The sequence below is a fragment of the Megachile rotundata genome, chromosome 10 (assembly GCF_050947335.1).
Source record: "Megachile rotundata isolate GNS110a chromosome 10, iyMegRotu1, whole genome shotgun sequence".
Lineage (NCBI taxonomy): Eukaryota > Metazoa > Arthropoda > Insecta > Hymenoptera > Megachilidae > Megachile > Megachile rotundata.
The window spans coordinates 17638017-17660917 of record NC_134992.1 but is presented as its reverse complement, the minus strand read 5'-3'; the positions used below and the strand labels follow the sequence as shown (position 1 = coordinate 17660917).

Below are 22901 nucleotides of genomic sequence, written 5' to 3'. Positions count from 1 at the left end.
CTAACCTAACCTAACCTAACCTAACCTAACCTAACCTAACCTAACCTAACCTAACCTAACCTAACCTAACCTAACCTAACCTAACCTAACCTAACCTAACCTAACCTAACCTAACCTAACCTAACCTAACCTAACCTAACCTAACCTAACCTAACCTAACCTAACCTAACCTAACCTAACCTAACCTAACCTAACCTAACCTAACCTAACCTAACCTAACCTAACCTAACCTAACCTAACCTAACCTAACCTAACCTAACCTAACCTAACCTAACCTAACCTAACCTAACCTAACCTAACCTAACCTAACCTAACCTAACCTAACCTAACCTAACCTAACCTAACCTAACCTAACCTAACCTAACCTAACCTAACCTAACCTAACCTAACCTAACCTAACCTAACCTAACCTAACCTAACCTAACCTAACCTAACCTAACCTAACCTAACCTAACCTAACCTAACCTAACCTAACCTAACCTAACCTAACCTAACCTAACCTAACCTAACCTAACCTAACCTAACCTAACCTAACCTAACCTAACCTAACCTAACCTAACCTAACCTAACCTAACCTAACCTAACCTAACCTAACCTAACCTAACCTAACCTAACACAAACAACTTCGGGAGTTGGTTAGGTGTATATTAAATAAGCTTAAGGTGATCTAACCTTCCAGATAAAAGCTTAATGTGACCTAACCTTTGGAGAGCTAGCTTGATGTGATCTGACATGTTAGGTACCCTAACCTTGTTATATTATGTGCAGGTACTCACCATGTGCTGCTATTCCAGAAGGTTAGGTATATCCACAGGTTATATTCACTACTACATGCACTGCTATACCACTAGGTTAGGTGATCCAGTCGGTTATATTCACTATTCCACTCTCACTGTTCCACAAGTGGGTTACTTCAACGAAATAACAGTGTCAACATAACCTATTTTAATAACATAACTCGTATGAAAGTCCTTTACAGCACCAAGTTTGTACATCAAAAAAAGATTATTAATAAAATGGTTCACTACACTATTCCACTGAGTTTCTTATTCAGCACCTCACCTTGAAAAGACGACAGAGTTTCAATAACCTGTCTTAATATACTAACTCGTATGGAACTCTTAAGAATGGAAGTATTTCAATAACCTGTATAATATACAAACCTTTATGGAATTCCAAGCGTGGTATACCGTACGAGTTAGTTTATTAAGACAGGTTACCCTCTACTAACCCCACCCCCCAAACCCCCCTCCCCTCGGGGGTGGATTTTGCACTGGGGTTCTCGGGCCGATTTTCGGACGCTGCCGCCGCTTTTCCGGCCCGATGCACCGCTTTTCACGATTTTCCGCCGGTTCCACCGCTGCACCCACGCGCTGCACCTGCACCCATGCACTACCCCCCCACCCCCCGCACCTGCAACAGCTTTTTCACGGCACGCACAGCACCCACTGCACTCACAGGCACTCTACGGCAGTTTCTCGGCACGATTTTCGATGGATTTCCACCGCTTTTCACGATTTTCCACCGGTTCCACTGCACCCGCCACGTGGCACGCACTGCACCCGTGCACGAAACACACTTTCCACGGCACCCACTGCACGCACGGCACTCACAGACACTCCATGGCACTCCCACAACACTTTCACGGCACTGCACGGCACAATTTCACCGAATTTTCCACGTTTTTCGCGATTTTTGCAGCACCGCCGGCACGTGCGTCGTGGCGTCGGTCCGCCATATTGGAAAAGGCCGATTCACGCTACCGCATCCCGGATTTCGGTTGGCACCACCTGCCTGCTGCGCACTTCCGGTTCGGGGATTAGGTTGGCAGACCTTTAGCGACTCCTTGTCCGTTAAGTTGGTAGTTCTGCGGGTACTGGGGCACGGCCATCTTGGTTACCATTACTCAATGACCGATTATTCTTCGCAGGATTACATTCATTTACACTTTTCGCCTCGCTTTTCTACAGCGACAGCCGTCTCGCTTCGGGTTGCTACGTCACACATAACTGTTGCGAATATTCCACTTCTTCGGTCAAGCGCCTTTTAGGTTGGCAGTTCTGAAATGTTGTCGAGAACCGATTTTTCTGGTAGGCAGTTCTTCTCTACCGCTGTAGCCGTCATGTTGGCAGTGCTGCGGTTACTGATGAACGACCATCTACATCACATTTCCTCCGTGCCTCTACGGGGTTGGCACCATTGCATCGGTGCTAAGCGACGTTCGGGTTGGCAGTGCTGAAGTAGCGTTCACATCTGGACCACTAATAATGTTGCCAATCCTTGACTACGTTTCCATCGAGGGTCCAAATCGGGTCAGAGGCGGGTTAGAGTTAAGTTGCCTTGCCTGTTTCCATCGGATCAGAGTTACGTTGGGTTTGGAGTTGGGTTGAACATTACCAACTGCACAAAGTCAACTACCATATTCTGACATGTAAAGCTGAGCAATATTAATTTTAGAATATCAAAATAACATACAAAAATTATTTCTCAGATTACAAGATCACCGACAAGAAGTAATAGTAACCTCTTCTACACCGATTAATACAGCACGTGATACACAATGCAATTTGGATTTGTTATGTTGGCGACACGAACTCGACTCTTGTCGTTTCCACCGAACCTCAACTGAACGCTACCCTAAAATTTTGTAGGGTACAGTGCAACTAAACCTTTGGCATTTCCACCGTACAAGCGCTGACCCCAACCCGACTCTGACCCGATTTGGACCCTCGATGGAAACGTAGTCATTGCTGCCGAAAGTTGCACCATACTTATATTGGCAATCCTTCGCTCTTGCAATTTCCATCAGGTTGGCGCTCTTGATTCGCTGCTTGCTGGCGCACAGCCGTCTAGATCGCCGATATTCTGTGACTCAATGTGATTGGCAGTACTTAGGTGGCGATTTCTTTTTGTTCGTCAATTACGTTGGCAGTCTTTCCTTGTTGCAATTAGCATACAGTTGGCATTTCTGCAGTGAGGCTAGTTGACCATCTTCGTTTCATGTGCTCTCGTACTCACTGAGGTTGGCTATTCTCAATCGCGGCAATATATCTTTCAGGTTGGCAGTGCTCGTTCCCTTTACTCTTTCAGGTTGGCACCTCCGAAACACCCGTTCACGCCGATGCATCCAAAGCGCCGACCATGGAGAGCCGCCAAGGATTCGTTCACATTGGCGCCTTTACCCGTTCACATTGATGCCTATACCCGTTCACATTAGTGCCTCTACCTATTCACATTGATTTCTCTGTCCCGTACACTCACTATACGCGAATGAACGGGTCCATTGGAGATAATAAATGATGATTCTTTCGTCTAGTTTATATTCTCTGCGGATCATATTTTGCATCTTAATACTAAAATGGACGTTACATATACATAAGTTGTGACAAAGGATGAATATCTTTATTTTCTTTGGAATATCTAACCTTTCCGTTTTGCACCATAAAATAAATGAATAAGCGAATAAATATATTTTTACTACTAACGAGATAATTGGACGAAAAACCTAATTCCAATCGTTTCCTTCAATGTTCAACTATATGTCGAGAACAAAGATGCAATAATTTTCGTATAACTTGGGTAAATGTAGGTAAAGTACGCGCAGCGTAGGAATACGTAACTAGTACTATACTTTGTAACAATTTTAAATTTTCGTACGCATTAGTATTTATTTGTTTAATAAGGAATACACAGCGATTACCAGATTCGATGTTAATTCCGTTCGATATATATATTACAATAACTTATGTATATTGGTTTTCGCGTATTACAAACGCAACAAAATAATTTCTTTTTTTTTTTTTTATGAGAACAGATTACATGTATTAAAGTATTAAAATTGTTTTTCACCTGCTTCGCAGCAGATAAAACAAAGATGATTTCTTTAAATGCAGCGACACGCGAGCATACGAAGTGTCCGTTACTTGTTGAAATCTAAATTTTTATTTCGAATTTTGAATTTCCTTAGGGTTTCCTAATACGTGATACTTTAACGGTCTACATACGTGTACAAGAATCGATGAAAAATAACAACAGGGTGGAATTATGCTAATAAATACAAATTGTGAACAGGGCTGGGGGTTCACGCGTGGTAATTCGAATGCAACGATTTTTATATCGTTATTATCGCTGTACCGGTGGAGCCATTGGAAGACTCGAAGCGTTGACATTCGACATGGCTTTGCTTGGTCCTAACAAGACTTGTTTCTGTTGCGTGCGCTGTGCTTCTTCCAACTGCACTCGTTCTATCTCGAATAATATTGGTGCGAACAAAATAGCTGACGAACTGAAGAACAACCATGCGGCTGAACAGGAAAACGTATATAACCCTGCAAGGAAAATAATGTTTTATAGAAAAATTTATGCGCGTTTATCATTCTACGGAATGATAACGAGTAATCGTTATTATAGATATTTGTGACATTTATCGCTGCTCACCTTTCATGCAATTGCACAAACAAGTACCAACGTTATATCCAAAATTACGTACTTCTTCCGGAAACATTTCAGTCAGACCTAACAATCGTTCTGCCAAGCTCTCATCCTGAAAGTGAAATAAAATGAACAATATCGTTAAACGTTTCGACGCATCGAATTAACGTACATACGATACGTGCAAAAAATCGTAGATACAACGTTTTAAATATCTGTTAGGTATATGCAAAAAAAAAAAGGAAAAAAAAAATCTTTTCTTCACTTAGAAAGTTTGGTTAACTTGTAGAGGTTAACATCTACAAAATCATCGTTATTATGTAGCATTATAGATAAAGTAAAGAGGTAATAAGAATGTAACGTTCGAGACAAGAAATAGGAATCGTAAATGTATGAATATATATATTTATATACACGTTTCTTTGCCATCGTTAAATACCTCTTCGTCGTCTTCGTCATCGGGCAGAAGCGATTTCACTTCGGGAGAACGTGCGTCGCTACTACCCATACCGCTATCCAATTGATCCACTTCTTCGACTGAAGCCATATACGAAAACAATTGACGCTAGCAAACGAATGAAAGAATAAATTTATAAATACTGCTCGACTTGTTTAATTTTTAAAACTAAAATTTTAACATCGACCCTTGTCGACTAGTCGTTCTTCGAGATAAATATATGGCGATTCACGCCGTCTCAAGCTAGATACGACGATTCCTTCGCACACTCTTCTCCGCACTCGTTCGATTATCGCCTTGTGCTCACGCGTGTTCTAGTCACTGATAAAAGTCCCTATACCAAACTCGTACGGCGGAAGAGAACTGTTGTCTAACCGTGATCCGCTTTTATCTAGATCAGTCATATATACATGGAGGGCAAGAATATCCGAGTAAGCTGAAGAACCGATAATTCGGCAAATATAGACAAATAAAAGACTCTGGTTGTACAAGTTTCGTGTCACGGATATTGCAAACACGCATGCGTGTCGGTTGTAGTTACTAATCTTGTACCAACCCATCGGACTGGTCGATTTTAGTTTCTTTTGTATAATTATGTATTTACATATATATATATATATATATATAGAGATATATATACATATATTATTCTTAATTCCATAGATTACAGTAACTATATGACGAGATTTAATATAAATATTTGATACACGCTGCTCGATGCGTGATAATTCGATAAATTTTTAAAAGACAAGTTCACGGTATAGGTAGCAGAGTTCGTTGCTACTAACTCGCGTAATGCAGTATATGTGTATATATATTGTACTATGTAATTTGTTATTACAACTATATCTTGGATATTTTCAGTAGAAATTTCTATAATCGTGACGATCGTTTTTATTTTAATCGGATAATATATTAACGTTTTCCAAGTGGTATCTTCATTTATAAATAGTAACAAAGATATGGTTCGGTAATAAAGGTTATACCAGATATCGTCTGCGATATATTATGTGTTCGTATATAAATAAGCAACGTATAAATGCATAAAACCAAACGATTTTGACTTTTATTTTTCGGGATCCAAAATATATAACTATTTATTTAGAATATTTCGCTTACGAATCGTTTACGAATAATAATAATAATATTAATCTGTTACAGATGGGATTGTAGTCGTCCAATGTACGGTATTTATACGAAAGGATAGTTGTGTATTTAAATAATTCCTAACATGGCAAACACGGGGGTATTACCGTTTGTGCGTGGTATCGATTTCAGTAGTAACGATTTCGGAGTAAGTATTGCATATCGCGTTTTCGAATATGCTTTGTATCGAAGACACTGAGAGTTCGAAGGAGTTTTTTTTACTTTTTCCAGAATGGTAAATTTCCAGAGTCGGTGCGTCTTATGACCGGTATACAGTGGTTGAAATTGAACGAAACCAACTTAACGGAGATTCCGGAGGAAATGGGTAAACTGTTAAAACTGGTAATTTATCGTTTAAATCGTAATAAAGTTAGGGATACGATCGACGTAAGCGACGATGCATGGTAATATATATTTCGAATAGGAACATCTTTCGTTGGTTAAAAATAAGCTGGAGCGTTTGTACGGCGAATTGACGGAACTCGGTTGTCTTAGAACATTGAATATTAGACGCAACAATATCAAGTCCAGTGGCATTCCGGCGGAACTGTTTCATTTAGAAGAATTGACTACGCTAGATCTGAGTCGTAATAACTTGAAAGAAGTACCGGATGGATTGGAGCGAGCTCGTTCGTTGTTGAATCTTAATTTGAGCCATAATCAGTGAGTATTGTGTACGTAATTTTTTCTTTTCTTTACTGGAGATCCATCGCTAACCTAACCATTATGTTTTTTGTTTTTTGTAGTATCGATACGATTCCGAACACGTTGTTCATTCATCTGACAGACTTGTTATTTCTGGACCTCAGTAATAATAAGTTAGAAACGTTGCCACCGCAGACTCGTCGGTTGGCCAACTTGCAAAGTTTAAATTTAAATCATAATCCGTTAGGACATTTTCAGTTGAGGTGATACGCGATTCGCATAAACGAAGTATACGCGTCTGGCAATATTTTGAAAGATACTGTTACTTTTTTCTATTTAGACAACTGCCATCTTTGATGAATTTAACGACTCTACAGATGCGCGATACTCAACGTACTTTAAACAATATTCCGTCGAGCTTGGAAACCTTGACGAATCTACAAGAACTTGATTTATCGCAAAATAATTTACCTCGAGTACCGGACGCGCTGTATTCCTTACTAAATCTGCGTCGTTTAAATTTAAGCGATAACGAAATAACTGAATTGTCTACAGCGATCGGTAATTACTTTACTCCACGATTATGCGATAATCCTGACAGATATGTTAATCAATTTTCATTTTAGAATTGTGGACCAAATTAGAGATATTAAATATTTGTCGTAATAAATTGACAGCGATACCTGCTTCTCTATGTAAAATCGTTACCTTAAGGAGACTATACTTAAACGATAATCAATTAGATTTTGAAGGTATTCCTTCGGGAATTGGCAAATTGTCGTCGTTACAAGTGTTTTCAGCGGCTAATAATCACTTGGAAATGATACCGGAAGGATTGTGCAGGTACTTCGATGATCTTTCCTTTCTTTTTTCCTTATTAGAACGTTTTTTCGATCGAATCGATGTCGCGAGAATTTTTGACGGATCTTAAAAGTAAGCAAGAAACACGCGTGTCTATACTTTCTAGGTGCGGTTCGTTAAAAAGATTAATACTCTCGTCGAACCGATTAATCACCGTACCAGACGCTATTCATCTTCTTACCGATTTGGAACAATTGGACTTAAGAGATAATCCAAATTTGGTAATGCCACCGAAACCTATCGAAGCTCAAAAAGGCTCCGGAATAGAATTTTATAACATTGATTTTTCTTTGCAACATCAACTGCGACTTGCCGGCGCTAATGTTCCTACACCGACGCAAACGGCTAGTGAGTCTGCTCCTCGTACAAAATGTTTTGCTTTACCTAATGATTTCTATTGTTCGTTTGTCAGGTAGTAAAGATCCGATAGCCCGTAAAATGAGACTGCGAAGAAGAAGAGATCAAGAAGAAGCTGATCAAGATCAAGCGAAAATATTGAAGGTACGTTTCGTGTTGTGTCGTTGCACACCGCGTGTCAGCAACGAATGAATGACCATAAAAGTTTTTTTTTTCCCCCGCTTAGGGTATGAAAGATATTGCGAAAGAGAAGAATAAGGACAAAGAGTGCGAAGAGTCTAAAACGGAATCGTTAAAGTAAGCACGAAAGGAGTATAACAAACGTTACGTGTTGTTTTTCAACGACATGTGTATATATATATATATATATATATACATATATATACCTACAGACCGAAACGATGGGACGAAACCTTGGAAAAACCACCTTTGGATTATTCCGAATTTTTTGACGAAGACGCCGGTCAGGTGCCTGGACTGTCCGTTTGGGAAATCGAAAATTTTCTACCGAACGAGATAGAAGAGGTAGCGCATGGAAAATTTTACGAAGGGGATTGTTATATCGTTTTGAAGACCGAGATCGATGAAGCTGGATCTCTGGTGTGGGCGATTTATTTTTGGATCGGAGAAAAGGCTACGGTACGTTTACGATGATATTAACTCGATGAAAATATCGTTGAAGGCAAAGAAGGTTTAACGTACTTTTCGATGTACCGTTCTAGCTGGACAAAAGGGCCTGTGCTGCGATTCATGCCGTAAACTTACGTAACTATCTAGGTGCACAATGTCGTACTATCAGAGAAGAACAGGGCGAGGAATCGGATGAATTTTTAATGTTGTTCGAGTCTGGTATCACGTATATAGAAGGTGGACGTACCTCGTCTGGTTTTTACACGGTCGAAGATACGGTTCGTATAAAATCAAGTTTCGTATACGTTGGCGTGCTGAATCGTGTTCTTTGAGTTAATTTTGATCGTTCGATCGGTCGTGCAGCCGTCGATAACGCGACTTTATAGAGTCCACGCTGCCGGTGCTTCGATTCATTTAGAGCCGGTTCCGGTACGTTTCGATTCTCTGGATCCGGGTTTTGTATTTGTTCTGGATTCTGGTTATAAGATTTTCATATGGTACGGTAAGAATGCGAAGAGCACGTTGAAATCGAAGGCGAGATTGATGGCGGAGAAAATAAATAAAAACGAAAGGAAGAACAAAGCAGAAATTTTAACGGAGCTAATGACTTCCGAGTCTGACGATTTTCTCTCTCGTTTGAATGTTAAAGATGTTTCTCGACTACCACCGATTATTGTAAGTTTAAATTTATTTTCGTATTTCAATTATTACGTTGTAAAAGATAATTCTCTTTGCGACTCGAATTATTAAAATCAATTTTTTTCCCCCTCCTTGGTAGGAACACGTAGATTCCAATTTTCTACCGTTTACGCCGCGACTGTATCAAGTTCAACTTGGTATGGGTTATTTAGAGTTACCACAGGTTGAAGTGCCTCACGGAAAGTTAACGAATACGCTGTTGAACAATCGTAACGTGTATATATTGGATTGCCATTTGGATGTTTATGTTTGGTAAACGCTTATGATGTTCCGGATATTACGGGTGAATAAACGAATGTAACTTCTAATGCGAATATCTCGGATTATTGACCGTAGGTTTGGCAAGAAGTCGACAAGATTGGTACGAGCTGCTGCCGTTAAGCTTTCTCAAGAATTGTTTAACATGATAGAACGACCGGAATATGCTATGGTAACAAGATTGCAAGAAGGAACGGAGTCTCAGGTATGCGTTTCGAATCGATATTTGCCGAATCACTTGACGATGTATTTGTCGTACGACATGTTACATATATATATACTTTTTCTCGTTAGATATTTAAGTCTAAATTCACCGGTTGGGACGAAGTTATAGCCGTTGATTTTACTAGAACTGCCGAATCGGTCGCTAAAACTGGTGCGGATCTTACGAAATGGGCGAAACAACAGGAAACGAAGGTAAAAGAAAAAAGAAACTGCGCGTAGCAAAAAAAAAAAAAAAAAAAAAAAACAATTTTCTTTTTTTTTTTTTTTCTCGATAGGCCGATCTAGCTGCGCTCTTTATGCCCAGACAACCGTCGATGTCGTTCGCGGAAGCGCAGCAACTCATGTCCGAATGGAATGACGATTTGGAAGGAATGGAGGCGTTAGTTTTAGAAGGGAAGAAATTCGTACGTTTACCCGAAGAAGAATTAGGTCATTTTTATAGCGGCGATTGTTACGTATTTCTATGCCGTTATTGGATGGTACGTAACGATTTCGTTCCCTCGTTCGTTGTACCGTGATCGAATCGAATGGATTCGCGATATATATGGGTAAGGATGATCTCGTTATTGTTAATGAATCTTTTTTTTTTTCTTTTTTTTTCTTTTAATCGATTCCAGCCGTTGGATACCGCTGAAAACGAAGACGGCGAAGATCAATTCGAAGAAGACTATCAGTGCACGGTATATTTTTGGCAAGGCAGAGACGCAGGAAACATGGGATGGTTAACGTTCACGTTTAGGTAGAACGAGCAAACGTTTCTTCCACGACCGTGGGATTAAGATCTTACGCAAGAACATGATCGGATACAATGATATATTAACGGGAACGCGTTTTCAGCTTACAGAAAAAGTTTAAATCACTGTTCGGTGAGAATCTGGAAGTGGTTAGAACTCATCAGCAACAAGAGAATTTAAAATTTTTAGCGTATTTTAAAAGAAAATTCATTATACATCGCGGTAAGCGTAAACAGCCCAAATCGTGTAACGACAACAAGGTTGAATTTTATCATCTCAGAAGTAACGGAAGCGCGCTGTGTACGAGGTTGATACAAATACCAGCCGATTCGACGTTACTCAACTCTTCGTTCTGGTAAGATCGTAAAATTCGTTTTTCTTCCGGAACTTATCCGTACCGAATACGCGTATCGTTATAACGCGTATCGTCGTGTCAAGATCGCATTCGTTTTATAGCTACATCTTAAATGTACCGTTTAATAACGACGACGAAACTGGAATAGTATACGCTTGGATCGGCTCGAAAGCGGACAGCGACGAAGCTCGTTTGATCGAAGAAATTGCCGAAGAAATGTTCAATAACGTAAGTGTCGTGGATATTGTGTGCACGATTTATAATTTTTACGATGCTTCGTGACAAAAGTTACTTATATTTTTATTGTTCCCCTTAATTAATAGCCATGGATTAGTTTGCAAGTTTTGAACGAAGGCGAAGAACCTGATAACTTTTTCTGGGTAGCTCTCGGTGGAAAAAAGCCATACGACACCGATGCGGAATACATGAACTACACTAGATTATTCAGATGTTCGAATGAGAAAGGATATTTTACGATTAGCGAGAAATGCGCCGATTTTTGTCAAGTACAGAACAAATTTATTACGTATTATACGCAATGTACACCGTATTACGAATATTTACGGACAACGTTGCGCGTACGTACTTCGATATCTGTACAAGTTAATATATTGTTCTAGGATGACCTAGCGGACGATGATATTATGATACTTGATAACGGTGAACAAGTATTTCTGTGGCTAGGAAGTCGTTGTTCGGAAGTAGAAATTAAATTGGCTTATAAATCTGCTCAGGTAAAAAATGTTGAACCGATCGCGCGATTTGTTGTTTGCGCGGCTTACTACTTGTAGCGTAAATGAATGAAATACGATAAGACATCGACGATATAAAGAGATAACATTGATTTGTAGGTATACATTCAACATTTGCGAGCAAAGCAACCGGACAAACCACGAAAATTGTTTTTGACCGCAAAAGGAAAGGAATCTCGAAGGTTCACTAAGTGTTTCCACGGCTGGAGTTCGCATAAAAGGTCGCCTCAATAAGACGTTTAATAAAACTTGGTTTTCTATGATACACATATATCGATATTGTTTCTGACGAGTTTTAAGGATAAGAATATGGAACACGTTTATACATGATTATTCGTAATACGAGTTTATTACATCGTATTTGCGAGTAAAAGTGTATTACGGTATTACTACTGCTGTATCGAAGCACACTTTTCCTTTCTGCATTATTTTAAATGTTTTTTTTTTTTTTTTATTACTTTTTTCATCGAAACGAAGCAATAATAATGCCCGAGAAACGTTGCTGCCACAGACATTTTTTATTTCTATCCCATTCGCAAACCCAATTGAGTTATTTACAAAATATTTTACGTGCATACATGCGTGTCTGGTATGTACATTTTCTTTACGCAACTTGAAATAACACATATATAACGATATATTTGTACACGTATCTTCTCTTTTCGTTTATCAGAAAAGATTATTAAATAATATATGTATGTATTCTTTCTTTCCATTTTAATTCGAATAAAATTGGCAAAATAGGACGCTTTCGTAGACGTACATACGTAAGAAGGAATCGAATGAAAAATGTACGTCTGTACGTACATGTATGACAAAGTTATCCAGGTAATTTGCCAGTTTGTAGTAACGTTGCAAAATTGCAAGTAACTTGGTAGCGATACATTACGCGAAAAACACTCTAAGGAGAGATTCGATAATTAACAATGACTGAACCATAAAATACGCGAAAGAAAGTAAATCTTTTGATAAAGCCATCTATTTTATGCGTGAAACGATTATAATTAATCGTCGTCATCGTCGTCGTCTGACGGTACGAACAGTTCTTTCTCTTCCAAAAAATTAGCCATCATTTTGCTCAGAGTGGCTCCGATAACCAATCCTGTCATGACACTGCAAATAACACCCAAGAATCCAAAACGTGTCCTTTTCGGCTCTGGAAGAATGGCGCCTGAAGGCGTCGTTGTTCTTGATCGAACATGTATTCTGGTTTCTGCGTTCACTTTAATGGAATTACTAACATTACGAAATATAAAAAATGCGCGTTGCAACGTCATTATCTTCTTTCTAAAACTTAACACCGATACGATGAAAGACGAGAACTGCAAAACCGATCTAGGAGAAACAATTTCCTATGCTCGTTTGACAAACTTGAGCGTGTACCAAGGATATGTAATACGTAGTACGTACACTAGGGTAGAATTTTCTTACCACCTGTCACGATCCTCTACTACCACACAACGTGTTTCTGCGATTCTTTAAAATCGAAGATTTTTATATATTATTTTCCTTATATTGTACAATTAATTTATTATTTGTATTAAAATAATATCTACTATGCTACTATGGATAAATATATAAATATATAATATAAATATATGTTAGGTGATAGAAACGTACCGAAGTTAGCTACACTGTACGAGTGCAATTTATCGTTAGAAGGATAATGAACGTGTGTTCGCTTTAGAAATATTTTACGTGTAGATTTAAATTGTTAACATAAATATTCATAAATAAAGAATTACATATTACATTACAAATATGTTAATCAATTTTTCTTAGCACATGACTATAGATAGAAATGTAATCGCATAATTCATCAATTACGTCAGTATGGCCGTCTGCTATATTTTGAAGTTATACTTTCAAAACTGAGGTAACAGTTTCAAAATATCACGTGGAACTTATATTTTTCATAATGACATTGTGATATTATGTCATTCGTATTTTCAATATGTAGTAAATAAATATGAATAAGAACAACCATACACACGATTACTGAAAAAACACTTGATTAGTAATGCATAATTTACATACATATGATTTTTAGGTCTTATTTGTATATAAGGTGTGATTCTCGAGTTCAGTTGTTTCAAGTAAATAAAAGAAGAATGGTCGTAGGTGTTTTTCCCGCCCTCAAATTGGGAGTTTTATTTGTTAAACAAATAAGTAAACCTTTGGCAAAATTTCTTGTTAACCAAGCAAAAAATCATCCTGTATTTAGAACATATTTTATTATACCACCTGCTCAGTGTAAGTACAATGAATGTTTTAAATTAATTGTTTAAATATTTTACGTATTCGTGAATTAAATTATTTTTCTACTTACGTTACAGTTTATCATTGGGCAGAAGTTAAAGCTAAAATGTATCTAATGAACCTTGGTAAGCCTACGAAAGTTGCAAAATTGAACGAAGCTATGGCAATAGAATTAGGAGCAAATTTGATGGGCGAAGTTATTATTTTCAGTGTCGCCGGTGGTTGTCTAATATTAGAATATAATCGTCAAGTGGCGAAAGAAACCAAAAAAGAAGAAGCGCGTCTAGCACAAATACAGAAGTTTAAAGATGACATAGAAAGTTTAAATAGAATTACATCTCAACAACAAAGCGACATTCAATATCTAACGGAAGCTTGTAAAGAATTAGCAAAATCTACGAGACATAGATTACCTGAAAAAGTAATAGTACATGAAACGAGTCAAGATATAAATGTTAACTCGAAAACAAATGTAGAAACACATAGTAGAGAAACTGAGAAAACGTCGCTTATTGAGCAAGCTATAGTATATTATGAAAATGAAGTAAAAGCGTACAAAATCAGTTAACTAAAATTTTATATTAATCTTTATTAATGAATGTGATAGTATCGATATAATGTCGATAATATTAAAACAGTAAAAGAAGAACAATAATTTATATTGCAGTGTACATAAATACTCCCTCACGGTATACGCAAAAATATAGCAATTTTTCTATATCGTTGCTGAAAATATGCAGTAGTTTCTATTTATGCTATTATAAGCATAATTCTTTTTTGTAATAACGAGCAAATCTGGACATTAGATACATGTTTTTAGGAAAATACATTTTACTTATATAAGTATATACTTTTGTTTATACTTGTACTGTCTACTTACATTTGTTTCGGTTGTATTATACAAAATATGTAATAATAATTATTATAAGAAAGAAAATTTATTTTAATGTATATATTTATTTATTAAAATTTTATTAATTCATTAATTCAAATTTATTCCTTCTTTTAACATTTTCTGTAACGTGCGAATTCTTGCTTCCAAGTTTTCAAAATCATGTTCTATAATATCAAACATGTTAAGGTTCTATTAATAATATTGATTTTTTTACAAAATTATTGAATACTAACTAGAATTTTTTTTCCTATTGGTATATGATGCTTTTGTATTTCGATAAGGGGATTTGCATGTTCTAATTGACTCCGCTGAACTGCCTGTAGCGAATAGTACAAAGTCAATACTAATTTGATTAACTTAAATAGAATAATGGAAACAAGAAACTGATATAAATGTATTAAACAGCGTAATAGACAAATTAGTTTTGTGAAAAACTAAACAGGATTTGATGTTAAGGCTTATACCTGATGACAAACTAGATGCTTTAACACGACTAGAAATTGAAGATGATCGACTTCTACTTCGCCTACGTATAGAAGGCGAATAAGCAGAATGTTTTAACGCGGAGCTACCATCTCCAGGTTTTCTACTAGATACAGTAAGTTGTTGTACTTTCGATAATAAAGCTCTATTTTCAGCTTTAAGTTTTTGAATTTGTGTCCTAAACGATGCACGTTCCTTGGCAATACTATTCTCTAATGATTTTATCGATCCCATTAAATGCTTTAAACCTTTTCCTAAACATTGAAAAATAATAACAAAAAGTGATTTTTAGAACTATTGAACTGTCTATTTCTACCTCCGTTCGTGAGTTTTTGATTCTCTTGAATAAGTTTCTGATTTGTGACGGTAAGTTCTTCGATACGTTTTTGTAGACTTCTGTTACTCCCCACAGATTGTAATCTCTCAATTTCTGCTTGTAATCTTCTAATGGTAGTTTGTAATATTATTGGATCAGGTAAACCACAGTATTCCAAAGGTAATGGATAATGGATTCTTAGGGAATTTGTTACAGTTGCAAATATTTCATATTTTTCATATCAAATTTATCCGCATAAGATTTACAAACTTTCTTGTACTCGACATGTTTATTTATTTTTATAGAATATACAGAAAAATATTATTGTTTGTTAGTTAAGAGATTTATATACAAATTTATACTTACCGATCAAATTCAACAGTGTACGTTAATATAAGATATCGACGATTATTCAATGCATTTCCCAAACTTGTGCATGAATTACGCTCGAATCTATGTGCGCGCAGTAATTCTAAATCTTCGAAGGTAAGGAGGTCCAAAGTAATAGATTCGCTTGTCTGCAATTCACCTTTTTTAATTTCATTTATTTTACTTTGAATTCAAAGTACAAATTTTACTTTCAACAAGCCAGACTGGAGCATAGCCGCAAATACGTCGAAATGCTTGTAATTTCCAGTTTTATGTGTCAAGTTTTCAATATCTTTAAAACGATCAAAACACAATTTATAATGTAACATAAAATAAACAAATTTTACAAATAAAGTTGTAATAGACAAGAAATTTAAAAAATCTTGATATAATCATAAAATAGTTTACATTATTAAAGTAAAGTTAAAGAACAAACATGCGGCATCGTAAGAGGACTGCCAGCTTTCAGCGGTATATTTATCAGTAACAGCGAGCTCTAAACTGCGTTGACATCCTTTTACGGAAGTAACTTTTATCTTTACAATATATTCTTTACCATTTTTAAAAGCATAAGTTGTTACTAAGGACGGACCAACTTCGTTCATATTTAAAGACAAATATTTCATACAAGTTTTTAAATAAACTAATTACAATAATTCTCCGAAATATTAGAAAATTTAATCAATACATTTGTTCAAATTTTACACTAATTTACACGCGAGCAATTATAGGTTTATTACACGTTTAAAGGGAAGTCATACTTATCATTAGACGAGGTTTTGTTCATTGTACACATGTTCGTTCGATATACTTTGTAACCAAGAGTAACGTCCACGCGTCGATGATTGTGTCATCTACCTTATATAGAGTGATTCTTTCGTTTGGAACAATAAGGAAAACAGCCTGTGAGAATTCCTTTTCTACTCTACTAGCAATAGAATCACCCTGTATATTCGATATATATAATGACAGCGTTATAACTGGTAGGGACTATACTGAAGTTAGCCGAGTTGCGCGAGCAGTATATGTGATCCTGTTGAACGAATAATAAGTTTAATTATAATCAACGCAAAGGAGCAGTGCGGTCGAAAATAGGTTGATGCGTAGCTGTCAGTGATATCGCGATATGGTATTCGTTTGGAGAATGAGCTTGATTTATGTAAAAATAATTAGTTAAATCGTAAAAGATGTGGTCCTTTTTTTCAAGAGACCCTACGAAAGATTTCCCATACGAAATCGGTGAACCAGTTCCTGATTTAGACGATAAAAGTATCTGGACTTTACATAAAGCTAAGAAAAAGGTATCATAACCTGACGCAGTAAAATCTTAAAAAATATTTTCCAACTTTAGGTATTGATTTATATTTTATTAGCTGTTTAAAAGTTTTATTTTTATTATGTCACATCTTCTTTTACAGGGTTCCACAGGAGGTGAAGATGTTTCGGTATTTGTTTTTGAGAGTAAAAATGGTAATGAACATCTTTTGGATGTAGCACGATCAGCAGTGAAAAGATTAAAAACACTTAGACATCCAAGTATACTCTCGTATCTTGATAGTCTTGAGGTACAATTATTGTTATCGTAATGTAAACGATCGTTAACTTAATAAAGAGTACATAAATTTATTTTAATGTTTTCAGACTGATAAAGTAATTTATTTAGCAACCGAACACGTGGAATCTTTGCACAATCGGTTGAAAAGGAAGTCCGATAGCAATGAGGAATCTAAGAAGGAATTATATTTTTCTTGGGGAATATTTCAAATTACGGTAAGTATAAATCTAAATAATATAATAATTTGTAAAATATTTGTCAAAATATATAAATTTTTAACAGAGAGCACTAAACTTCTTAAATAATGATGGTAATCTACGACATAACAATGTTAATTTGTGGAGTGTATTTGTTAACGAAGAAAGCGGGGAATGGAAACTTGGCGGAGTCGAATACATGACGGTAGTAGACGCTGCTTATAACTCATTGCCGTCGACGTTTCAAGCTTATTATCCTGCGGATATTAAGGAAAATGTCAAGCCAGCCACCAAATGGTAACGAAAATTTATACGAGGAAAAGTATTTTATACGTTTATACCCTATCTGCAAAATTTATATTATCAGTGGTTATAGAGACTTAATTTCAAGATACAAATAATTGTAACATTTTTATTTATAGCTGCAAGTTATTTATTAATACGTATACACTATTAATAAAATGATTCTCTTATTTGGTAAATAATAGAAAATAGTTACTTCGCTTTTAAAGTTAAATTACAATACCAGCTATTCCGTATGTAAACATTTAGGTTTATTGTTAACGCTATGAAACTGACGAATAAATAAAAAACAGCTCGGTTGACATGTGGGGACTTGGATGCCTGATCTGGGAAACTTATAATGGTCCACTGACTTCAAGTTCGCAACTTAATGTTCTTGATAAAGTATATCTTCTATTACCTACAAAACTAATAGTTACCCTCGAATTAAATAATAACTGTAAGTTTATCTTTCAGATTCCAAAACAACTGCAAGTAATATATCAAGAATTGATCAGTGGCAATGCAGAAGGAAGACCAAATCCAGCCGATGTGATAGCACGCTGTCGTAGTAATGGAGGATTTTTCAAAAATACCCTTGTAGACGCACTTTTGTTCTTGGAAGAAATTCAAATGAAAGAAAGAGGAGAGAAGGGTCGATTTTTCTCGCAGCTTGCTAATCAATTAGAATCATTTCCAGACGGTGTTGGCAGATATAAAATTTTACCACAATTATTGGCTGCCTTTGAATTTGGTGATGCTGGGAGCGCGGTATTACCTCCCCTGTTACAGCTTGGTTGCCAACTACCCGATACTGAATACCAGAAAAGGGTGGTACCTTGTGTTGTAAAATTGTTTGCATCGAATGATAGAGCGACAAGATTACGGTTGTTACAACAATTGGACAGATTTGTTGATCATCTGCAACCAGCGACAGTTAATGAAGCTATCTTCCCACAGGTTATTACGGTTGTTCATTTTTTTTTTTATAGTAAATTCAAAACATTCTAATATAATTAATTACAGGTAGCCAGAGGTTTTTTAGACACAAATGCTGCGATAAGGGAACAAACAATAAAATCAGTTGTACATTTAGCCCCAAAATTAGATTATAATAATCTTAATGTGGAAACATTAAGGTATTTTGCTAAACTTCAATCAAAAGATGAACATGGCGGAATACGTACTAATACTACAGTTTGTTTAGGAAAAATTGCTCAACATCTTCATCCTCAAATTAGACAAAAAGTAATTCAAACCTCGATATAAACTTTACGAAATAACGCGTAATGAAAGGAATCATAAACAATAATATCGTTACAGGTATTAATTGGAGCATTTATTCGAGGTACACGGGATGTATTTCCACCTGCTAGAACAGCAAGTATTTTAGCGTTAGCTGCGACGCAGCAATATTTTCTACTCCAAGAAGTTGCGAATCGTATTTTACCAGCCTTATGCCCACTTACTACCGATGTAGATAAAGGAGTCAGAGATAATGCGTTTCGAACGATTCGTGGATTTTTATCGAAACTTGAAAGGGTATCAGAGGATCCTGGATTACGTGAATCTATGGGTATTTACTTAATTATAAAGCAGTACTTATTATTATTTGTAATAATAGATTTATAATTTAAACGATGTGACTTCAGAGGCAGATGTAAATACGGCAACTCCTAGTCTTAGTAATGCAGCGGCAACATGGGCAGGTTGGGCTGTAACAGCAGTAACTGCCAAATTTTATCGTAGTCAGTCAGATAATACACCTAAATCATCGAATCCTCTTAATGCATCTAGGATTTTACTAAATAAACCTGCCTCTTTGGGTATTTACATGTTTTTCTTTTTTTTAATTCTAACAAATATCAACTGTTCTTTCTATGAATGTACAATTAAATTGCAGAACAAGCTAGTAGTTCACAAAGCAGTGCTAGCACCACAGCTACAACAAGTAGCGCTACAAGTATGACATCACTAGACCATGATCATGAACATGATCTACAAAATGCAGCAAATACAAACTCGGACTGTGATTGGGATTGGGATGCAGATAATTGGGGTGATATGGAACAGCAACCTTCGGTTGCTTCAGGACATGGCACAAGTAATATTTCACCGGCTCCTCATTCTTCCAAGTGCAATGAACAATGGACAAGCCTTGAAGAAGAACCGGTTTGTATTTATCAAAAATTGTAATGCAGAGTTATTTTGAATGTCGTAGTATTAGGAGGTAACTCTAAAAAAATATTTGAATATTATTTTAGGAAGAAGAAGCAGCTCAAAGTATAGAAGATAAAAATGAATCCGTTGAAACAGGCTGGGAAGATTCGGAGTTTCAACCGTTAGAAGATTTTCAACCATCAGAACAATCGGGTAAGTTAATTTTATAAACAATAATTTTGATTACGAAATAATGTATGTTAATGCAAATTTTTATTTAATTTTCTAAGGGAACATCGAAAGTGTTAATACACTTACAGGAAATAATAAATTAGAAGAAGCTAGGAGAAAACGTGAGGAACGCAAATTAGCAAGACAAAGACAAATGGAAGCTAAAAGAGCAGTAAAATTACGAAACAACGTTGCTACCAAAAAACTCTAATTTAAATGCCATAGTTTAAAACATCAATCGTGTATTACAAAAGAAAATTAAAATATGATCGATACAAAATATGACTAATAACTATTATCTATTAATGACTAATTAACAGTTGTATACTGATTCTTCGTTACTTTTTAACGTTGTTTATTACATTATGTGTTCCCAAAAAATATTATATATATATATATATATATATATTTACCAAAATAAAATTACATATTATTATTTTTATATCCTACATAATTCATAGTACACTTAATTTATTAATTCATATCAGAAATTTGTATTGTTTCAAATGATTTAAAATAAAATTGAATTTATAAAAACAGTAAAAATTTTGTCACTTTCAAACAATAAATCTTTTATAGTAATTTTGAAATATCTTTATTGTCATAAATGTGACTGTTCTGTAGCATTTTCCATTTGGAATCTCATATTGAGGTAATTAGCGTTGTTAGATTCTCGCTTAAAGCCCAAACTTTCATAAAATGGTATAAGATTGTCTTTACAATCCAACGACAATTTATAACATCGTAAATAAACTGCTAATTGTAATACAGTTTTAACCATTAGTTTTCCCAGATGTTTACCTCTATACTTATTATTTACTACCACATCTTCTAAACGTCCTCTCTGTAATAAATTATTTATTTTAATCATTGAACAATTATGGTTTCTAAAAGAGTACTTAATGAACAACATACCAATGCACAATTATGAATAAATTTTTGTTCTACGACTAACGTTGCAGTTGCTATTATTTTGCCATTGGTTGTATCTTCTGTCACAATGACATAATAACTACCAGTATTTTTCATCTGTTGAAAACGGTCTACATATTTCAAAATAAAATATAGTATCTATTTATTATTATATTTTTGCTTTCAGAAATTAATTTCAGAAAACTTACTCAGAAATTGTTCTTTACTAATATTTCCAACTTCAGTTAATTGCGTTAACAGCTGAAGAAAACCTTTGAGACAAATACAAGGTTAGTATTTTATTACTGTTATTTACTTTGTTCTACTCTTACCTCTATCATAATCACCGGATCTTAAAGATCTAATTAATAAACCTTCTACACATGGTAAAGACAATCGTTCCAACACGTTTGAATTAAACAATTCAATTTCTGCATCCCCAAAACATTTTCCCTGAAAATATTAAATAAATAAATAATTAAAAATTGATTTGCAATATAAAACTGATTATATAATGTCACATAAAATTTATAAATATTACAAATTTGGTGACATATTGTTTCTATCAAATTGATATTGTTTTCTACAAAAAGGCACTTATTAACAAACTTAAAAATTGTTTATAGTAACTGATTGAATTAAAATACTAAAATTTACAACCTCTATAGAACTCATGGTACTTGTGATTAGTTTTAAATTTATTTTTATTAATTTTTTATCTATCCTCTTATTTCATCCTTCATATGCGCACAGGTATCTATAAGACCACCTTAACACTAAGACATATTTTCGTATTTTTATTTTTCATACTAAAAATTAAATTAACAAGTTTTCATTAAAAATGTAATTCGATTTATATATTTGAATGATATAAATAGTAATAAAAGCAAAATATGCTAACTGAATTGGTTGAATTTCTATGTAAAATAGTATTATATTTTTAAAAAATGGATATTAAACATTCGAAGTATTTAATCCTTAGTTTTATCAATTAATCTCTGATAAGATATTGTCATTTAAGCTTGATCATTCGCGATGCAATTTTTTCCTATAGAAATTATTGACTAAAATTTAATTTTGTATCTATGTTTGTATGATAATTTTTCGTTATAAATTATACGTTAATAAAAAATAAAATGTTACAATATATATTTTTAACATATATATATATATATATATAGTAGTTTATTTAATACACTTATTATTTTATATGATCGAAGTTAAATATTTTTATAAACTCTATCAAAATTTATGTAAAATTTATAAAAAGTATATTTGAATAATAATATTTAATATCTTCGAAAGGATTTTCAAATACATTTTTTTGTATAAGTTTGTCCAATTTTTAACCAATAATCATCTAAAACTTTAGAATATGAACGTAACACTCTCATCACGAGAGAATATCTTTATTAGACGAGGTTCGCTAATCTTCGTGATACTAAACTATATACTCAGTGATCTTTTATTTACTATGCTTTTCATCGCTCTTATCCGCTCTTTCTTGTTTCGCGCTAAACTAATATTAGAAAATAAAAAATATTCTACTGCCCAAATGTCTTAAATTCCCGCCTAACTCGAGGAAAACTGTTGATCTTGCCCTTGCTTATTTCAGTCTCTTTGACTATCCATATATTTTTCTACATCGTGTATATAACCACGGAATGAAAAACAGACAATTGATCAATACTG

The 22901-nt window shown here is 35.0% G+C and overlaps 7 protein-coding genes across 20 annotated transcripts; 3 read left to right on the top strand and 4 right to left on the bottom strand.

The window, feature by feature from the left end:
* Nucleotides 1–3919: 3919 nt before the first annotated feature.
* mge (translocase of outer mitochondrial membrane 22 homolog mge) lies at nt 3920–5170 on the bottom strand. Its single transcript, XM_003707314.3, has 3 exons — nt 4871–5170; nt 4438–4543; nt 3920–4328 (listed from the first exon to the last, which is right to left on the bottom strand). Exons 1-3 carry the CDS (start codon nt 4976–4978, stop codon nt 4123–4125), a joined length of 420 nt encoding a protein of 139 aa, XP_003707362.1. The 5' UTR covers nt 4979–5170; the 3' UTR covers nt 3920–4122.
* Nucleotides 5171–5190: 20 nt separating this feature from the next.
* On the top strand, nt 5191–12062 carry fliI (FLII actin remodeling protein). Of its 7 annotated transcripts, XM_076536427.1 has the most exons (24): nt 5711–5823; nt 5862–5900; nt 6050–6182; nt 6266–6376; nt 6459–6697; nt 6781–6942; nt 7020–7240; nt 7306–7522; nt 7647–7888; nt 7953–8041; nt 8124–8194; nt 8290–8536; nt 8620–8805; nt 8891–9202; nt 9306–9478; nt 9563–9689; nt 9779–9901; nt 9985–10188; nt 10327–10448; nt 10547–10798; nt 10900–11026; nt 11122–11304; nt 11419–11532; nt 11650–12062. In XM_076536427.1, the coding sequence occupies exons 3-24, from the start codon at nt 6120–6122 to the stop codon at nt 11782–11784; spliced, it is 3720 nt and encodes a 1239-aa protein (XP_076392542.1). In that variant the 5' UTR covers nt 5711–5823; nt 5862–5900; nt 6050–6119; the 3' UTR covers nt 11785–12062. The 7 variants fall into 7 exon arrangements, with proteins under 7 accessions (XP_076392544.1, XP_076392543.1, XP_012150327.1 ...); XM_076536429.1 differs by lacking the exons at nt 5711–5823; nt 5862–5900 and adding an exon at nt 5191–5319; XM_076536428.1 differs by lacking the exon at nt 5862–5900 and having other exon boundaries at nt 5703–5858.
* Nucleotides 11870–12972, bottom strand: EMRE (Essential MCU regulator). The gene has a single exon (XM_012294942.2). It carries the CDS (start codon nt 12825–12827, stop codon nt 12555–12557), a length of 273 nt encoding a protein of 90 aa, XP_012150332.2. The 5' UTR covers nt 12828–12972; the 3' UTR covers nt 11870–12554.
* Nucleotides 12973–13195: 223 nt separating this feature from the next.
* On the top strand, nt 13196–14750 carry LOC100880166 (optic atrophy 3 protein homolog). The gene is made up of 3 exons (XM_003707311.3): nt 13196–13426; nt 13601–13803; nt 13887–14750. The coding sequence occupies exons 2-3, from the start codon at nt 13662–13664 to the stop codon at nt 14375–14377; spliced, it is 633 nt and encodes a 210-aa protein (XP_003707359.1). The 5' UTR covers nt 13196–13426; nt 13601–13661; the 3' UTR covers nt 14378–14750.
* Nucleotides 14374–16866, bottom strand: LOC100880052 (centrosomal protein CCDC61). Of its 6 annotated transcripts, none has more exons than XM_076536474.1 (7): nt 16731–16866; nt 16082–16164; nt 15870–16021; nt 15504–15700; nt 15169–15441; nt 14938–15021; nt 14374–14868 (listed from the first exon to the last, which is right to left on the bottom strand). In XM_076536474.1, exons 2-7 carry the CDS (start codon nt 16103–16105, stop codon nt 14792–14794), a joined length of 807 nt encoding a protein of 268 aa, XP_076392589.1. In that variant the 5' UTR covers nt 16106–16164; nt 16731–16866; the 3' UTR covers nt 14374–14791. The 6 variants fall into 6 exon arrangements, with proteins under 6 accessions (XP_076392589.1, XP_076392587.1, XP_012150349.2 ...); XM_076536472.1 differs by having other exon boundaries at nt 16429–16860; XM_012294959.2 differs by having other exon boundaries at nt 16281–16851.
* Nucleotides 16867–17032: 166 nt separating this feature from the next.
* Nucleotides 17033–20577, top strand: yata (N-terminal kinase-like protein yata). 2 transcript variants are annotated; one of them, XM_003707309.3, is made up of 12 exons: nt 17033–17173; nt 17291–17437; nt 17514–17642; nt 17710–17921; nt 18221–18311; nt 18384–18866; nt 18933–19154; nt 19230–19482; nt 19559–19732; nt 19810–20078; nt 20171–20279; nt 20357–20577. In XM_003707309.3, exons 1-12 carry the CDS (start codon nt 17060–17062, stop codon nt 20506–20508), a joined length of 2355 nt encoding a protein of 784 aa, XP_003707357.1. In that variant the 5' UTR covers nt 17033–17059; the 3' UTR covers nt 20509–20577. The 2 variants fall into 2 exon arrangements, with proteins under 2 accessions (XP_003707357.1, XP_012150322.1); XM_012294932.2 differs by lacking the exon at nt 19559–19732.
* Gnpnat (glucosamine 6-phosphate N-acetyltransferase) lies at nt 18220–22837 on the bottom strand. Of its 2 annotated transcripts, XM_012294931.2 has the most exons (6): nt 22111–22249; nt 21870–22018; nt 21542–21662; nt 21419–21481; nt 21213–21340; nt 18220–21141 (listed from the first exon to the last, which is right to left on the bottom strand). In XM_012294931.2, the coding sequence occupies exons 2-6, from the start codon at nt 21882–21884 to the stop codon at nt 20899–20901; spliced, it is 570 nt and encodes a 189-aa protein (XP_012150321.2). In that variant the 5' UTR covers nt 21885–22018; nt 22111–22249; the 3' UTR covers nt 18220–20898. The 2 variants fall into 2 exon arrangements, with proteins under 2 accessions (XP_012150321.2, XP_076392596.1); XM_076536481.1 differs by lacking the exons at nt 21870–22018; nt 22111–22249 and adding an exon at nt 22683–22837.
* Nucleotides 22838–22901: the final 64 nt, after the last annotated feature.

Bases quoted from the DNA above. Each gene is read 5' to 3' on its own strand.
- EMRE (XM_012294942.2), bottom strand. From the start codon at position 12,827: ATGACGTTGCAACGCGCATTTTTTATATTTCGTAATGTTAGTAATTCC.
- Gnpnat (XM_012294931.2), bottom strand. The intron at 21,341-21,418 runs GTAAGTTTTCTG...TGAAATATGTAG, and splicing joins TAGTAAAGAACAATTTCTGA to ACCGTTTTCAACAGATGAAA. The intron at 21,142-21,212 runs GTATGTTGTTCA...AATTTATTACAG, and splicing joins TTATTCATAATTGTGCATTG to AGAGGACGTTTAGAAGATGT.
- yata (XM_003707309.3), top strand. From the start codon at position 17,060: ATGTGGTCCTTTTTTTCAAGAGACCCTACGAAAGATTTCCCATACGAA. The intron at 18,312-18,383 runs GTATATCTTCTA...TTTATCTTTCAG, and splicing joins AACTTAATGTTCTTGATAAA to ATTCCAAAACAACTGCAAGT. The intron at 19,733-19,809 runs GTATTTACATGT...ATTAAATTGCAG, and splicing joins AAATAAACCTGCCTCTTTGG to AACAAGCTAGTAGTTCACAA.
- LOC100880052 (XM_076536470.1), bottom strand. From the start codon at position 16,498: ATGAAATATTTGTCTTTAAATATGAACGAAGTTGGTCCGTCCTTAGTA. The intron at 16,022-16,081 runs GTAAAATTTGTA...GGTGAATTGCAG, and splicing joins TCCAGTCTGGCTTGTTGAAA to ACAAGCGAATCTATTACTTT. The intron at 15,701-15,869 runs GTAAGTATAAAT...AAATTCCCTAAG, and splicing joins TACACTGTTGAATTTGATCG to AATCCATTATCCATTACCTT.
- mge (XM_003707314.3), bottom strand. From the start codon at position 4,978: ATGGCTTCAGTCGAAGAAGTGGATCAATTGGATAGCGGTATGGGTAGT. The intron at 4,544-4,870 runs GTATTTAACGAT...TTTCACTTTCAG, and splicing joins ATGACGAAGACGACGAAGAG to GATGAGAGCTTGGCAGAACG. The intron at 4,329-4,437 runs GTGAGCAGCGAT...TTTTCCTTGCAG, and splicing joins TTTGTGCAATTGCATGAAAG to GGTTATATACGTTTTCCTGT.
- fliI (XM_076536429.1), top strand. From the start codon at position 6,120: ATGGCAAACACGGGGGTATTACCGTTTGTGCGTGGTATCGATTTCAGT. The intron at 9,902-9,984 runs GTAAAAGAAAAA...TTTTCTCGATAG, and splicing joins CGAAACAACAGGAAACGAAG to GCCGATCTAGCTGCGCTCTT. The intron at 11,533-11,649 runs GTAAAAAATGTT...ATTGATTTGTAG, and splicing joins TGGCTTATAAATCTGCTCAG to GTATACATTCAACATTTGCG.
- LOC100880166 (XM_003707311.3), top strand. From the start codon at position 13,662: ATGGTCGTAGGTGTTTTTCCCGCCCTCAAATTGGGAGTTTTATTTGTT. The intron at 13,804-13,886 runs GTAAGTACAATG...CTTACGTTACAG, and splicing joins TATTATACCACCTGCTCAGT to TTTATCATTGGGCAGAAGTT.